Source organism: Cherax quadricarinatus, chromosome 47, assembly GCF_038502225.1.
Source record: "Cherax quadricarinatus isolate ZL_2023a chromosome 47, ASM3850222v1, whole genome shotgun sequence".
NCBI classification, from domain to species: Eukaryota; Metazoa; Arthropoda; class Malacostraca; order Decapoda; family Parastacidae; genus Cherax; species Cherax quadricarinatus.
Window position 1 is genome coordinate 13488731 of NC_091338.1, and position 17580 is coordinate 13506310.

General features: G+C 42.3%; 1 protein-coding gene across 5 annotated transcripts in view; it reads left to right on the forward strand.

The window, feature by feature from the left end:
* The window catches only part of Kcmf1 (Potassium channel modulatory factor 1), a 108829-nt gene extending 99159 nt beyond the window's left edge, over positions 1 to 9670 (forward strand). For all 5 annotated transcript variants that reach the window (XM_053787738.2, XM_053787739.2, XM_053787740.2 and 2 more), the window contains exon 8: positions 2427 to 9670. In XM_053787738.2, coding sequence (XP_053643713.1) covers positions 2427 to 3021 — 595 coding nt within the window. In that variant the 3' untranslated portion in view covers positions 3022 to 9670. The remainder of the gene's footprint in view (positions 1 to 2426) is intronic.
* Positions 9671 to 17580: the final 7910 nt, after the last annotated feature.

Below are 17580 nucleotides of genomic sequence, written 5' to 3' on the forward strand. Positions count from 1 at the left end.
CTCTCACTCTCCCTCTCTCTCTCTCTCCGTCTCTCTCTCTCTCTCCCCTTCTCTCTCTCTCTCCCCGTCTCTCTCTCTCTCCCCTTCTCTCTCTCTCTCCCCTTCTCTCTCTCTCTCCCCTTCTGTCTTCCCTTCTCTCTCTCTCTCCCGTTCTATCTTCCCTTCTCTCTCTCTCTCCCCTCCCCCTCCCCCTCCCCCTCACCCTTCCCCTCTCTCTCTCTTCCCCCTCTCTCTCTTCCCCTCTCTCTCTTCCCCCCTCTCTCTTCCCCTCTCTCTCTCTTTCCCTCTCTTTCTTTCCCTCTCTCTCTCTCTTTCCCCCTCTCTCTCTTTCCCTCTCTCTCTCCCTCTCTCTCTCTCTCTCTCTTTCTGCCTCCCTCTCTCTCCCTCTCTCTCACTCTCTCTCCCTCTCTCTCTCTCTCTCTTTCTCTCTCTCTTTCTCTCTCTCTCTCTCTCTCTCTCTCTCTCTTTTTTTTTTTTTTACACAGGGTTTGACAGGTTGAGGATCCCTAGCTTTATTGACAGCTGTTTACAGGTTAAGGATTCCTAACTTTATTGGCAAGCTAAGAGCTGTTACCTACATCAGCTCATTTGAAAGCATTTTTATTGTTATGAGACATACAAGTAGGAAACAGGATGAAGTTGGAGCCATCTGTGGGCCAGCATTTTCATTTGATCAACTGACTTTATCTCGTTGACATCATTATGCTGTACGAATGTGTTCCATACTCGAGTCATCCTGGGTATGTATGATCTCAGATGGAGTGATGTTCTGGAGAGGTTTAACAACAGATCAGCAGCAGAGTAACCTTTCCTGAAGCCGTATTGACGATCACAAAGTAGTGAGTGGTAGTCAAAAAACTCTGTCATTTGTCTTGAGATTATTGTCTCAAGCATCTTACCAGTGATTGACAGGAGTGACACTGGTCTGTAGTTGCTGATTTCTGCTCTGCTCTTCTTTTTGTGAACAGGGACTACATTTGCCTCATTCCATAGAGAGGGCCATTTACACTGTACTAGGCAGTGCTGAAAGATGCGAGTTAGAGGTGCTGCTAGCTGGTCTGCACATCTTCTCAACAATCTTGGGCTCAACTTGTCTGGGCCCACAGCCTTTTCTTGGTCAAGCAATTTAAGTAGGAAATGCACCTCCTCCTGCCTTATTGTCACCACTGACAGTTTTGACACAGTTCTTGCAGCTAGCCAAGGAGGGTCCCTTGCTGGATCAGGAACTTGCATTTTGGTAGCAAAGTGTTCAGCAAAGAGGTCCGCCTTCTCTTGACTACTAGTAGAGGTGGTCCCATCCTGTCGATTTAGAGGTGGAATAAGTTCATCAGGCAGATAACCTTGTCTGTCCTTGACCAGGGGCCACCAGGTTTTGGAGCCTACCCTACCTGATGCTAACTTTCACTTCCCCTCTCTCTCTCTCTCTCTCTCTCTCTCTCTCTCTCTTCCCCTCTCTCTTCCCCTCTCTCTTCCACTCTCTCTTCCCCTCTCTCTTCCCCTCTCTCTTCCCCTCTCTCTTCCCCTCTCTCTTCCCCTCTCTCTTCCCCTCTCTCTTCCCCTCTCTCTTCCCCCCCCCCTCTCTCTCTCTCTCTCTCTCTCTCTCTCTCTCTCTCTCTCTCTATCTCTCTCTCATCGTCCCCCCCTCTCTCTCTCTCTCTCTCAGCGTCCCCCCCTCTCTCTCTCTCTCTCTCGTCCCCCCTCTCTCTCCCTCTCTCTCGTCCCCCCTCTCCATCTCTCGTCCCCCCTCTCTCTCTCTCGTCCCCCCTCTCTCTCTCTCGTCCCCCCTCTCTCTCTCTCTCTCGTCCCCCCTCTCTCTTCTCCCTCTCTCTTCTCCCTCTCTCTCTTCTCCCTCTCTCTCTTCTCCCTCTCTCTCTTCTCCCTCTCTCTCTTCTCCCTCTCTCTCTTCTCCCTCTCTCTCTTCTCCCTCTCTTTCTCTTCCCCCTCTCTCCCCTCTCTCACCTCTTCCCTCTCCTCCTCCCTCTCTTCCCTCTCTCTCATCTCTCCCTCTCTCTCTTGCTCTCCTCCCTTTCTCCCTCTTCCCTCTCTCTCTTCCTCTCTTCTCTTCTCTCTCCCCTCCTCCCATTTAATAATACTTATACAGTGGACCCCCGGTTAACGATATTTTTTCACTCTAGAAGTATGTTCAGGTACCAGTACTGACCGAATTTGTTCCCATAAGAAATATTGTGAAGTAGATTAGTCCATTTCAGACCCCCAAACATACACGTACAAACGCACTTACATAAATACACTTACATAATTGGTCACATTCGGAGGTAATCATTATGCGGGGGTCCACTGTACTTGTTGACTCTTTACCTAGAATATTGGAGATTACTCTTATATATAGAAATAATTTTTGGTGGTTTTTCATATTTTATTAGTCATTAATCTTAATATTTATTTACTGGAGAATTATGTTTCAGGCTGGGAGACAATGAGAGTGATACAGATGGCAGTAGTGGCAGCAGTGATCGAGCAGGATTTGTTCAAGAACTGTTACTCTCCACTCTTTGTGATCTCAGTCTTAGTCCAGGAGCCTTGGAAGATGGAAATTTATTACCGACATCACTCGCAAACCGAGGTGGTGGTATAGCACATGACACGGACGTGGCCAAAGGTGATAGTGAGAGGGCTATAAAAGTTTTATCATCAGATGCAGCAACTCAGACTTCTTCAAGTACTCATCCTGTATCCAGCACTACTACCACAACTACACAGACCAATTCACAGCACCCAACCATGCCACAGTCTAAGACCCCTAATACCATGAAATCTCTCAAAGGGGCGAAGGGTGTTGTTGTAGGTCGATCTAGTCCAGGAAATCAGCAACAGCAGCAGTCAAATGGAGGAGGGGTGGTATCTCGGCCACTGACAGGGACGGGAACAGTGGCTGTCTCCCCTGTGGGGGGGCCAGGGAGGGGCCGAGCGTCGGGGGGGTCAGTGTCTCCCGGCGCAGCCCGCCGGAAACTGGTTCGCGGAGTAGAAGGTCGTGCTACAGAGCCTCCTCCTCCTCACTAGTACCCACAGAATCTAGTCCAGCACCAGGAGGTCATCCCAATGCCAACGAAACTTGCCCATGCCATCCTTGTCCTTGCCACCCATGTACCTGTCTGTAGAAAGCCAAACCAAGGAGGAAGGAAGTAACCAAGACTTTCTGATAGTTCTTCAGACAGTTTGGCTTTGGTATAAATGTATTAGTCAGAGGATGTGCTTGGAAGACAGTTGTAAATGGTGGTGTGCATGGGAATGTAATGTTGTGTGCCACAGTAAAATGAGATCAAACAGGCAGGCAGGCAGGCAAGCAGGCAGGCAGGCAGGCTAGGCAGAGAAGCATAAAAAAAATGGGGGGACCACTGGTGCCAAGATATGAACTGTACATAGCACATGCTACTGAAGCATGTCATATTGCTGTGTATAAAATATGTTCAGGCCTTCATAATACTGCATAGCTTTACCCTAACCATTCATGAAATCACATTATTGGCATTGTCCTTAGTACTGTTTCCTTTCTTCACCCTTGATAACCAGAATCACTCTTAACTATTTCCTGTATGGTATATATTTCAAATTGATAATAGGTTTGATTTTTCAATGTGTTTTTTCTGATACACATAGAATTTTGAAGATTTTTGCCCAAATAGTGTTTGAAATATTTATAAATTGTATTTTTTGTTGCAAATGATATAACAGTAATTCTTATTATAGAGCTTCACTTTGCTTTGGTAAGATGATATTGAATCACTTACCATGCAGCCTAGCATGAGACACAGTATAGTCAACTATGAGATTTATCTGTATTTTTTTAAGCCTATCAAGAAGCTTTTTCAGATAAAAATGTACTAGATTGGGGAGGGGTGATAGACAATTCCTTAAGTGAATTAACATCTCTAACCAGCTGTAGTCAAGTAATGTCTATGCTATACATCACTTATAGAGTTTTTAGCTAGGCTCTTGTGTTGTCACTCCCTGCTATTTTTGAGCCATGTGCAGTTAATGCTTTATTTTACCATGATGTTTTAGGATAACGAGCCTTATTAAAATATTCTCCCTGGGTGTAATTGTAGGTTTATCAATATTACTGTCTCCTGCTAGGCTGCACAGTGATGTTTTCATAGTGCACTTGACTAAATCTACAGATGGATGATCAAGTTAGACTGAAAAGCATTTTTCAGGTTTACATTACAGCCCATGTTGAGCTGAAATGTGCAAACATTTTTGGGAATGTTTATGGAATCAAAGTTGTATGTTCTTTAAGCTCATCTCTTTTTATAAAAGCAGGTGTATTTTATGACAAGATCAGCAATATGGGCCATATGTCTTCATAAAAAAAAACTTTTCCAACTGTAATTTGTGGTACATTACACTTACGGGAGAATACACAAGGCACACAGTGGATGGTGGTATGTTACAGTGTGCAGCATTAGAGGGCTTATGGCTAGCAGCAGGGTTTTGGGTTCTGTATATGTAATTTATTTGCATTATAGATTTCTGGGTGTTAACCCTTAAACTTTCCTAACGTAGATCTACATTCACTCACGTAATGCTGCGAACTTAGATCTACATTTCTTTTTACATAAGAAAGCATGTAAAATCGAAAGTAGATCTATGTTCGGAGCGCTACGTGAGTAGACGTAGATCTACATTTGGACAGTTTAAGGGTTTACTATTATATGTTTGGAATGAAAAAAAACACACCACACTTCAGTTCCTCTGCCAATATTTTAATGCTTTAAGAGATGTTAGTACTTAAAGTAATAAGAAATCAGAATTAATTTTTGCATTGCACAGGTGAAAATAATGTTTCCAATAAAGTAACTTTATAAAATTACACTTAATGATTGGGATGCTAACTTTAATTACCAAGTAACTATTTTAGCACTGAGAAGAATGTTGATTATTTTTGCTAAAATTAATGAATTTTTAATTTAACAAAAATAGTGGCTAAAAAAAAAAAAACTTTTAATATCCTTTACCTGAGTACACTAGCCTTCAGACAAGTTTTTTAATTCATTAAAAGCATTAGACCCATATGGGTCATTCAGTGTTGAGGAGTAGTGGAGGCTTGATAATCCATCTTTGGAGTGCCAGACAGATGAGTTACCATTCAATGTAAACTTAACCCAGATTATTTTACTTATTCTTAATAGGATGAACTCACACCTACTGTCTTTATTGCTAATATGAGTACAATACAAATTAGGGCTTCACATGCTTGTTGATATTATGCCTTTTTTTGACTCATGAACACTTGTTTAATCCATTATTGAAAAGGGCTAAGCATTTCTTCCAATCTCTGTGGCATTTGTACTAACATTCTTCTAACTTGGGAGGCTACTAACCTCATCAGAAACTAATGTTCAGGATATTACTTTGTAGCTTTCTGAAGTTGTAAAATAGTGGTGCTGTAATTAATATAAATACTTATTTCCTACAAAATAGCCATGTGGCAACTTCGTTTGTACATTGTTATCAGACCAAGGCTGAAGAGAAAACAAGCAAGCACAATCCTTCCCAGCATGACAGTTTAACATTCGCCATTCTTACCTTAGTCTATAAAGTTACTGATTTAAATATATGGACATGCTTAACGTTCTGAGTAACAAATGCAGATTCTACCACTTGGTTTGCTAGCCATGATCTGGCAGTGTCCCACAAACTTTCACACAGTTATCCAGTGTTATGCCTAAGTTTGAGGACAAATTGTTTTCCATCAAATTGTAGTTGAGCTCTTGGCAATGTTCCCATCACTGTCAGACATGTGAAATAATGCTCATATGTTTGTGTATCAATACCACATAACTAGCACATGGATATCATGTGGAAAGATGTTGGCACCTCTCTCCGAGGACTACCAGATAACAATTTAATAGGGTGTTCTGTCTAAGAACACAAAATTTACTTCCAACATCAGAGTCCTGACACACACTCATTGCCCTTCTCGTCAAGAGCCCTACCCCTGACACGAACTTCATCAGTGACTTTAACAGAAACTAATCTATTGCACCAACTAGAATGTTGATTTTACACACTGATTAACCCTCAACTTTGCTAACTTCTTGCCTTGCAATTTAAATCACTTCTTCATTGTATGACCCAAATAGGTCTGGCACGTGTTTTTAATACAACCATAATTATTTTAATGCCTATGGGTAGCAGATTGGCAAGTGATATATTACATACATACATATATATACATACAACATATACATACATGCTATATATACATACATACATACTGTATACACATACATATACCATATATACATACTGTATACACATACATACCATATATACATATTCATGCATACATATATATATATAATAATGCCAATATATGGCCTATTTGATCTTTATAATCCCTGACAAGATATTACTGTCTAAATTATAGCACTTTGCTTAAGGTATTACATATCAAAGTATGATAATATTCTTGTGTTGGCTGTTTGTGGTAGCATTATAGTGAATTATAACTATACCTGCTGCTTGTACACCAATACTTTGATTATCTGGCTCTGTCATTTAAAACTTTAACAAAGGTTATATGACATCTATGCTTATTTTGTGACATGTTCAACAAAATTTTGTGAAGTAGTCTACAGTAAATACCAAACCCTGCTGTACAGGTTAATTGAGGAATTGGTGTAGATATCCATCTGCTGCTGTACAGTTCTGTGGTTGGCTTTACATTAATTGTCTTTAATAAGAAGTATATATCAAGTTTTTTTTAAATAGTCATTGACAACAATTGTACATTTACAATAAATTGGATACACAACTTTCAGTACATTTTTTGTGATCTTCAAAATATGGCCTTGGATACAAGTTTCTGAAAGGTGCCTGTTCAAAAATCGATGCGAGGGTGGCTGTGCATGTATAAGTGTAAGATTTGATTCATGCATAAATCAACACATATTGACATTGCATAAATATGTATATATTTATAATACTAGTAAATCACAGTTTGTTTATACACTCTTTTTGTCATTTAATTAGGGTCATAGCAGTTTATAATAGAAGCTCTTAGTATTTACAGTGGCACCCTGTCTACATCTATAGGGATAAAGAAATCTTCATGTAGCCTGGGACAACATAGGAGGAACCAAAATGTCATCAATGTCTTGGATCTTTTGACTTGTAGGATAAATGAATACCAGTAGTATTCATTACATACACTTGGATAAAATTCATCATTTCTGTTACATATTTTCATCAGTAATCAGGTTAGTTATACAAGTGCTATGTATATTAAAAAAAATTATAAATTAAAATTTAATTTGACTACTGTGGTGGATTATCTGTTACAAGTTATAGGAGTACTGTATATATTTTCCTGAACATTTTGAAATAGTTATGAAAAATCCTGGGAAGACTAAACTTTTCTCATAACAGTAAACCAATATTTGGTAATGGAGGACAAATATTATTACTGCAGTTGAAAAGGGATCAATATCATTTCAGCTCATTTTATTCTGATGGCAGGTAAAGGGGTGATTTTAGATGTAAATAGTAATTCAGATTGATTTCACTCACCTTGAAATAGTATATTCATATTCAACATTGTAAAAATAATTTCACATTAATATCATTGTACATAAATGCATTTGAACTATTTACAGATGTGAAAAGTATACTGTACACAGTGTTTATGTGACCAGTATATAGTAAGGAAAACCTATTTATTAGAATTGTTAAGGAAACATAGACAAAAATCAGGAAGTACATGTATGTAAATCCATTCATTGATCCATTGCTGTGATAGAACAAACTGGAAATGAAAGCCAGCTTTTGTAGGTCACAGAAAAATAGTTCTTTTGCAAAGTGTAAATTATGGTAAATGTTTCAAATTACAAGTGACCATAAACTATGCCAGTGTTTTTTGTGAATTTCCTATTTGAGATTGATTTTACCAGAAAAAGTTGCATATGCTTGAATTACATGATCCTGATTAAGTGGTAAGGCAAGTGCAGTAATTCTGGGTATGTTAAAAGTATCTGTTGTTGAATTAACATCTGAATGTTCTTCCTTAGTTATGCATTACTGTTTAAGTAGTGCATCAATGACCAAATGGCATTACTTAGGTTTTGAGACATTAAATTACACCAAGAAGGCTGCAAGATTTTGTAAGCTTTTAATTAAATAATTATTCTGATTATTTGATTACATGATAATATTTGCATTAGCTTTGATTGTATCCTACATGAAAGTATTGCAAAATACTCCTTCAAATTTAAGATAGTACCAAGTCTGAAAATAAACTTGCAAAAGTATATATCATTAGCAAATTCTAAATTGCTCTTCTCTCTCATTTTCTGTGAAGTACCATCTGGGTCATTAAAGTGGGATGCTGTCCTATCACTTTGGGTATAGTTGTGAGAGTATAGGTCTGTAATTTTTACTAAACTTTATCCTTTTACTGAAGTCACACAAATAACTTTGCTATCCAAAGTTTTGGAATTGCCTTACTTTTAGCCCTATGACCTCTTTAAAACAACAAAGAAGCACAAAGGTAGTTCAACTGTAATGAGAATAGTTATACCTTTCACCATGCCTGTTGCTGTGTATTCTCGCATTGGTGACCCAAAAGAAATCTCAGGATATCAGTCAGGGATTCTGCTTATTGGGTTACTTATAATGCATGGAAAGCAGGTGCCTTCCTGTCGCACTTAAAGAAGCTATAGCAACTTGGAAAGACCACAGATATTATAGTGAATTAAGTAGCTGGGGTAGGCTAAGTAAAGAGAAGTAATGCGCTGCATGACCCTTACTGGTTTAGCGCTTCCCCTATGAATGTAATAATAAAGGGTAGGGAACAAGAATCAAATATGCAGAAGCAATATAGCATTTGTCAAAGTATTAAGCTCTTGTGTGGCTGCAGCCAAGAGAAAGGACTAATGCTTAACCCTTGGAGTGTATTATTAAACTAAAATTTAAAAAATTAAATTATTTTGGTCCACATTGGTCAAAAAAACATTCCCCTTTTATAGTAAATTTGTCTTTTCTCCCAAGTTCTAGACAATGTTAAATGACATTTTTAGATGTTTTTAAGTTAAAGCCAAATGACCTTGAAATTTTATGATGCACTTAAAGGGTTAAAGTAAGATCTGAAGTTATTTCCTCTGGACAGTTATATGCATCTTACATAATAGTGCTTTGCAGGCAAGATAGTAATGTCAGTGTCAAGTAATGAGTTGGGCTGACAAGACTGAAGAATTTATTAACTGGTTGATCAAAACATTTTGTCATGCTTAAGCAGTTATTTTCTAATGTAACTAAGATTACTTAGTTTGAAAAATGTTTCCCAGAAATAGTTATTCACCAATATTACTTTCTTGTTGGAACATACAGAGATTATTCAGTTTGGTGTTGCTTCTTAACGTTGATATAAGCCAGCAGTGTTTGCAGTGATCGCTGTGTATGTGATGGCACCAGCATTTTTAAGCTTCAATAAGGCTCTTCCTCAATGAAGTATTTATTTCCATTGTCAGACTAGAAAATGAGCCATATTGACGAATTTTTAAAGTAAAATCTCATGATTGCTGATCTCGCGTATCTTAAAATATTTTTTAAAAGTTGCTGCAGAGGCAAGTTGCTCCATGCCTAAAACAGTACTTGTGTTATACTGTATCATAGGTTTATTGATGGAATAATAAAAAATGTTTTTGGCAAATTGTGTTTATTTTTGTTGTACATGCAAAAATGTATAAACTTCTACTTTACTGTTTTGTACTCTATGTTGCTATGACTTCAGTACAGTGATGTAATTTTTATGCATAAAAATTTGACATCAGTTGAAATACGGAATTAAAAGCAAAAACATTAATGGTAAGTGCTCTATTTTCTTGGATAGTATATGAACATTAAAGTTGAAAGATTTGGCAGTATTTGTGTTTAGCTGTGAGGGTGGGAGACCTGGTAGCATGCTACTGTGTGTGTGTGTGTATGCCAGGAGCTGAGTCTCGACCCCTGCAACAACAATTAGGTGAGTACACACACACACCAAAACACACACACACACACCAAAGCACACACACACACACACACACTATGCTACCAGGTCTCCCACCCTCACAGGCCCCCCCAAACCACAGTGTTGGAGAGGAAACTGAAGGTATGGTACACAAATGCTGATGGAATAACAAATAAGTGGGAGGAGTGGCACGGAAGAGTCAGAGGCATCACCGGACATCATAGCTCCCACAGAAACCAAGCTAACAGGTATGATAACAGATGCCATCTTTCCAACGGGATACCAGATCCTGAGGAAAGACAGAGGGAATGGGGGATGTGGAGGAGTGGCATTGCTGATCAAAAACCGATGGAATTTTGATGAGCTGGAGAGAGGAGACAGTGGAGAAGCAAGCAATTACATAGTGGGAACGCTTCACTCTGGAGCTCCTAAAGTGGTAATTGCAGTGATGTATAACCCACCACAGAACAGCAGGAGGCCAAGGCAGGAGTATGACGAGAGCAATAGAGCGATGATCGACACTCTGGTTGCAGTGGCCAGGATATCTCATGCATGCAGGGCAAAGCTCCTGATCATGGGTGACTTAACCACAAGGAAATCGATTGGGAGAACTTGGAGCCACATGGGGGCCAAGATACATGGAGGGCTAAGATGATGGAGGTGGTACTGGAAAATTTCATGTACCAACACGTAAGGGACACTACAAGAGAGAGAGGAGAGGATGAACCAGCAAGACTGGACCTAGTATTCACTTTGAGTAGTGCAGATATTGAGGACATCACATATGAAAGACAACCTGGGGCCAGCGATCATGTGGTTTTAAGTTTCGAATGCACAGTAGAGCTACAAGTGGAGGGGGAAGCAGGAAGGCCAGGGCAATTGAAGCCAAACTACAGGAAAGGGGACTACACGGGAATGAGGAACTTCCTGAACGGGGCTCAATGGGACAGAACTGGCAGGGAAGCCAGTTAATGAGACGATGGAATATGTAACAACAATGTGCAAGGAGGCTGAGGAGAGGTTTGTACCCAAGGGTAACAGGAATAATTAGAGCCAGGATGAGCCCATGGTTCACCCAAAGGTGCAGGGAGGCAAAAACCAAGTTTACCAGGGAATGGAAGAAGTATAGAAGGCAAAGGACCCAGGAGAATAAGGAGAGCAGTCGTAGAGCCAGAAACGAATATGCACAGATAAGAAGGGAGGCCCAACGACAGCAGCGAAAGCCAAATCTGACCCAAAGCTGTTATACAGCCACATCAGGAGGAAAACAGCAGTCAAGGACCAGGTAATCAGGCTAAGGAAGGAATGAGGAGAGAAAATAAGAAATGACCATGAAGTATGCAAGGAACTCGAGAGATTCAAAGAAGTGTTCACAGAGGAGACAGAAGGGGCTCCAGAAAGACGGAGAGGTGGGGTACACCACCAAGTGCCTGGACACAGTACACACAACCGAGGAAGAAGTGAAGAGGCTTCTGAGTGAGCTAGATACCTCAAAGGCAATGGGGCCGGATAACATCTCTCCATGGGTCCTGAGAGAGGGAGCAGAGGCATTTTGTGTACCCCTAACAACAATATTCAATACATCTATTGAAACAGGGAGATTGCCTGAGGCATGGAAGACAGCAAATGTAGTCCCAATCTTTAAAACAGGAGACAGACATGAAGCACTAAACTACAGACCAGTGTCACTGACGTGTATAGTATGCAAAGTCATGGAGAAGATTATCAGAAGAGTGGTGGAACAACTAGAAAGGAATGATCTCATCAACAGCAGCCAACATGGTGTCAGGGACGGGAAATCCTGTGTCACAAACCTACTGGAGTAATATGACATGGTGACAGCAGTAAGACAAGAGAGAGGGGTGGGTGGATTGCATTTTCTTGGACTGCAAGACGGCATTTGACACAGTTCCACACGAGATTAGTGCAAAAATTGGAGGACCAAGCAGGGATAACAGGGAAGGCACTACAATGGATCAGGGAATACTTGTCAGGAAGACAGCAGTGAGTCATGGTACGTGGCGAGGTGTCAGACTGGGCGCCTGTGACCAGCGGGGTCCCACAGGGGTCAGTCCTAGGACCAGTGCTGTTTCTGGTATTTGTGAACGACATGACGGAAGGAATAGACTCTGAGGTGTCCCTGTTTGCAGATGACGTGAAGTTATGAGAAGAATTCATTTGATCGAAGACCAGGCAGAACTACAAAGGTATCTGGACAGGCTGCAGACCTGGTCCAGCAATTGGCTCCTGGAGTTCAATCCCACCAAGTGCAAAGTCATGAAGATTGGGGAAGGGCAAAGAAGACCGCAGACGGAATACAGTCTAGGGGGCCAGAGACTACAAACCTCACTCAAGGAAAAAAATCTTGGGGTGAGTATAACACCAGGCACATCTCCTGAAGCGCACATCAACCAAATAACTGCTGCAGCATATGGGCGCCTGGCAAACCTCAGAACAGCATTCCGACATCTTAATAAGGAGTCGTTCAGGACCCTGTACACCGTGTACGTTAGGCCCATATTGGAGTATGCGGCACCAGTTTGGAACCCACACCTAGCCAAGCATGTAAAGAAACTAGAGAAAGTGCAAAGGTTTGCCACAAGACTAGTCCCAGAGCTAAGAGGTATGTCCTACGAGGAGAGGTTAAGGGAAATCAACCTGACAACACTGGAGGACAGGAGAGATAGGGGGGACATGATAACAACTTACAAAATACTGAGAGGAGTTTACAAGGTGGACAAAGACAGAATGTTCCAGAGACTGGACACAGCAACAAGGGGACACAGTTGGAAGCTGAAGACACAGATGAATCACAGGGATGTAAGGAAGTATTTCTTCAGCCACAGAGTAGTCAGAAGTGGAATAGTTTGGGAAGAGATGTAGTGGAGGCAGGATCCATACATAGCTTTAAGCAGAGGTACGATAAAGCTCATGGTTCAGGGAGAGTGACTTAGTGGCGACCAGTGAAGAGGCAGGGCCAGGAGCTTGGACTCGACCCCTGCAACCTCAACTAGGTGAATACATACATACACATATACATACACACACACACACACACACACACACACACACACACACAAAAGGCAATGGGACCGGACAACATCTCCCCGTGGGTTCTTAGAGAGGGAGCGGATATGTTGTGTGTGCCACTTACCACAATCTTAACACGTCCCCAGAAACTGGGCAACTACCTGAGGTATGGAAGACGGCAAATGTAGTTCCCATTTTTAAAAAAGGAGACAGAAAAGAGGCACTAAACTATAGACCTGTGTCACTGACGTGTATAGTATGCAAAGTTATGGAGAAGATTATCATGAGGAAAGTGGTGGAGCACCTGGAACGGAACAAGAGTATAAATGCCAACCAGCATGGATTCATGGAAGGAAAATCGTGTGTCACAAACCTTCTGGAGTTTTATGATAAAGTAACAGAAGTAAGACACGAGAGAGAGGGGTGGGTTGATTGCATCTTCTTAGGCTGCAAGAAGGCCTTTGACACAGTTCCTCACAAGAGATTAGTGCAGAAGCTAGAGGATCAGTCTCATATAACAGGAAGGGCACTGCAATGGATCAGATTATTATTATTATTATAATCAAAAAGAAGCGCTAAGCCACAAGGACTATACAGCGCTGCAGGGCAGGAAGGAAGCGAGGGCATCAGGTGGCAAAAGGGAGATGGATGAGCAACAGGTTACGGATAACAGCGGGGCAGTGGATGGTGAAAGGGTAAAGGGCAGCAAGAGACTGAACCAGAAAGGGCTGAGGGGAGTGCGAAAAGTATCATCAGAGTTTGTGGAGTAAATCAGTCGTTGTCAAGAAGTCAATGAGAGAGTCAGGATTAAAGGAGGGTCCATCAGCAAGAAGGGAAGGTAAAGAGAGAGTAGGAGAACGAAGACGACGTTGGAGGTAAATTCTGCGTGCTCGTTGATAGAGAGGGCAGTCTAACAGAATGTGGCTAATCGATACTGGAACTTGACACTGCTCACAGAGAGGAACAGGGTGCCTCTCCATGAGATACCCATGAGTAAGACGAGTGTGGCCAATGCGAAGGCGGGAGAGAGTGGTCTCCCAACCTCGGCACTGATGACAAGAAGACGGCCAGTAACCTATGCTCGGTTTAATAGAATGAAGTTTGTTACCGAGCAGAGTTGACCAACGTTGTTGCCAACGGGTGCGAAGGTGGGTAGCTATTGCAGCAAAATAGTCCAGAAATGGAACACCTCGATAGGAAATTGGTAGGTCATATACTGCTGACCGCGCAGCAGTGTCTGCCTGTTCATTGCCCTGTACGTCGACATGACCAGGGACCCAACAAAAAACAATATCTTTATGTTTGGTAGAGATACGGCGTAGCCAAAGTTGGATACGGAGAACTAGGGGATGAGATGTATCAAATTTTCGTATAGCCTGTAGAGCACTAAGGGAGTCTGAGACTACTACAAATGATGACACAGGCATAGATGCGATACGAATAAGTGCTGCAAGAATGGCATACAGTTCAGCAGTAAAAATGCTAGCTGAAGATAGTAAATGCCCTCGTACGACGCTGTCCGGAAACACTGCTGCGAATCCGACGCCGTCTGAAGACTTAGAGCCATCTGTGTACACAGCGGTGGCATGAGAATGAGAGTGGAAGTGATCAAGAAAAAGAGAGCGGGAAGCCACCGTAGGCAGTTGAGCTTTCGAGCAAGGGAGTGAGAAAGAACAGACCCGAACAGCTGGAACTTCCCAGGGGGGTAGGGAAAAGTGAGATGCTACATGAACATATAAAGGTGGTAACTGAAGGGAAGACAAGAGTGAAAGTAGGCGAAGAGAAAAGGGACGGAGCAAACAGGGGCGGCGAACGAATAAAGAATGTCTACTAATATCGGTGACCATTCTATAAATGGAAGGATTGTGTAGATCGTGAGAGCGTACATAGTAACGAAGGCAATGGGCATCACGGCGATCAGACAAGGATGGAACATTTGCTTCTGTATAGAGGCTCTCAACAGGGGAAGAGCGAAAAGCACCAAGGCACAAACGTAAGCCTTGGTGATTGATAGAGTTAAGGCTAGAGAGAGTAGCAGGAGAGGCCGCGGAATAAATCTGGTCACCATAATCGAGTTTCGATAAAACGAGGGCTGAATGTAGGCGAAGCAGAGTTCGACGATCAGCTCCCCAGGAAAGATGAGCAAGGGTTTTAAGAAGGTTTAGCCGGCTGTGACAAGTTGCCTTCAGAGAGGTAATGTGAGGTTTCCAGGTTAACCGACGGTCAAAGAGAAGGCCTAGAAACCTGACTGTATCACGTTCGGGGATACGGGAGCCATAGAGATACAAAGGATGATCGGAGATAACAGAGCGTCTAGTGAAAGTAATTTGGTGAGTTTTGGTACTTGAAAATTTAAACCCATGTGTGGTGGCCCAAGTGGAAACACGGTCGACCGCATGCTGGAGAGAAACTGCAATAAGGTGACAGTCAGCGCCTGCACAAGCAATAGCGAAGTCATCAACATAGAGTGATGACCAAATATTGGGTGGAAGAACAGAGGCCAAATCATTTATAGCAAGGAGAAAAAGTGTTGTGCTTAGAACACATCCCTGAGGGACACCTTCAGCTTGGACGAAGTCCGGGGAAAGAACATTATTGACTCGAACACGGAAATGTCTGTCAGTTAAAAAGTTCTTAAGGAAGGATGGTAGATTGCCTCGGAGGCCTAAGGAATGGGCCTGGGCCAAAATATTATACCTCCAAGTTGTGTCATATGCCTTCTCAAGGTCAAAAAATATGGCAATAACTGAGTGATTATTCGCAAAGGCATTACGAACATACGTATCCAAGCGTAGTAAGGGGTCTATGGTAGAACGACCCTTACGAAAGCCATATTGACTAGCGGAGAGACTGTTGTGAGTCTCTAAATACCACATTAAACGTCGATTTACGAGGCGTTCCATCACTTTGCAAACTGCACTTGTAAGAGCGATGGGGCGATAGTGGGAGGCATCATGTCCTGTAGTACCCGGTTTGCGGAAAGGGAGAACAATGGCAGATTTCCACAGCTGGGGAAGAACTCCTTGTGCCCAAATAAGATTGAAGAGGTGTAAGAGGACTACAAGGGCTGACCGATGTAAATGTTGTAACATACGAATATGAATGTCATCAGGCCCAGCTGCCGATGATCGGCAAGCTGAGAGCGTTGCCTCCAGTTCTTGAAGTGTAAAAGGCACATTATACTGTTCTTCTCCGAGAGAAGAAAAGTCCAAGGGTACTAACTCTCTGGCAGACTTTGAGGAAAGAAACGAGGGGCATAGATGGAGCCCTCGGGAAATACGGACCAGATGTGTGCCAAGTTCAATGGCAACGTCGAGAGGGTTTGCTATATCAACACCAGTGACCCGTAGAACAGGAGCCGGGTCAGGAGAGTATTTACCACTCAATTTCCTCACTTTTTTCCAGACTGCACTCATAGAAGAAGCAGAGGTGATGGTGGAAACATAGTCTCGCCAACAAGTGCGTTTAGCTTCACGGATGACACGGCGAGCGATCGCACGCTTCTGCTTAAAATCAACAAGTCTCTCAGCGGTTCTATTGTACCGGTACCTGCCCCATGCAGCACGTTTCAAACGTACTGCACGAGCACAAGCAGGAGACCACCAAGGCACGCACTTCTGAGAATGCCTGCCTGAGGTTTGGGGTATAGAATGAGAAGCTGCGGTATAAACTGATGTCGAGAAGATGTGTAGGAGCTCATCAATGGAGGATGAAGAAGGAACCTCACTAAAAGCAGTGAGGTGTGAGTAAAGATCCCAATTTGCCCGATCAAATTGCCAGCGAGGGCTACGGGAAGGTGGTGAATAGGAAGGAGAAGTAAGAATGATCGGAAAATGATCGCTGTCATGTAAGTCTGGTAGAACAGACCAGGTGAAGTCTAGTGCAGTGGAGGAAGAGCAGACTGATAGATCGATGCAAGAGAGAGTATGAGTACGAGGATCAAAATGGGTGGGAGTACCCGTATTTAAAACATGGAGGGGGTGAGAGGCAAGAAAAGCCTCCAACTGAATGCCACGTGAGTCACAATGAGACCCCCCCCAGAGGAAATGGTGGGCATTAAAATCACCAAGTAACAGAAGTGGTGGTGGTAAGGATGAAACAAGAAAGGCAAAGTCTGGGATAGAAAATGCTCGAGAAGGAGAGAGATATAAAGAACATATTGTAAACCACTTATTCAAGTGGATACGGGCTGCAGTGTAATGCAGCGAGGTATGGACAAATAGTTGACAGTACGGAATATCATTGCGTAGAAGAAGGGCACTTTCATTAAAGGTCCCATCTGAGAAAGGATCCGAAGAATACAATAAATTATAGCCTGAGATAGGTTGGAAAACAGCCGAGTGTAATTTTGGTTCTTGTAAGCAAGCACCAACAGGGGAAAACCTGGAAAGCAACATCTGAAGCTCACCCCGATTACCCCTGAGGCCGCGGATATTCCACTGTAAATAGGCCATGATTGGCGATGAAGAAAATATCAGGAATCTGTAGGTAAAGGCACCTACGGACTAGAGGGGTTAGAAAAGTCAACGTGTGGTGGCATTGGAAGATGTTCAAGTAGCGAAGGAACGGAGCGTTGCGAA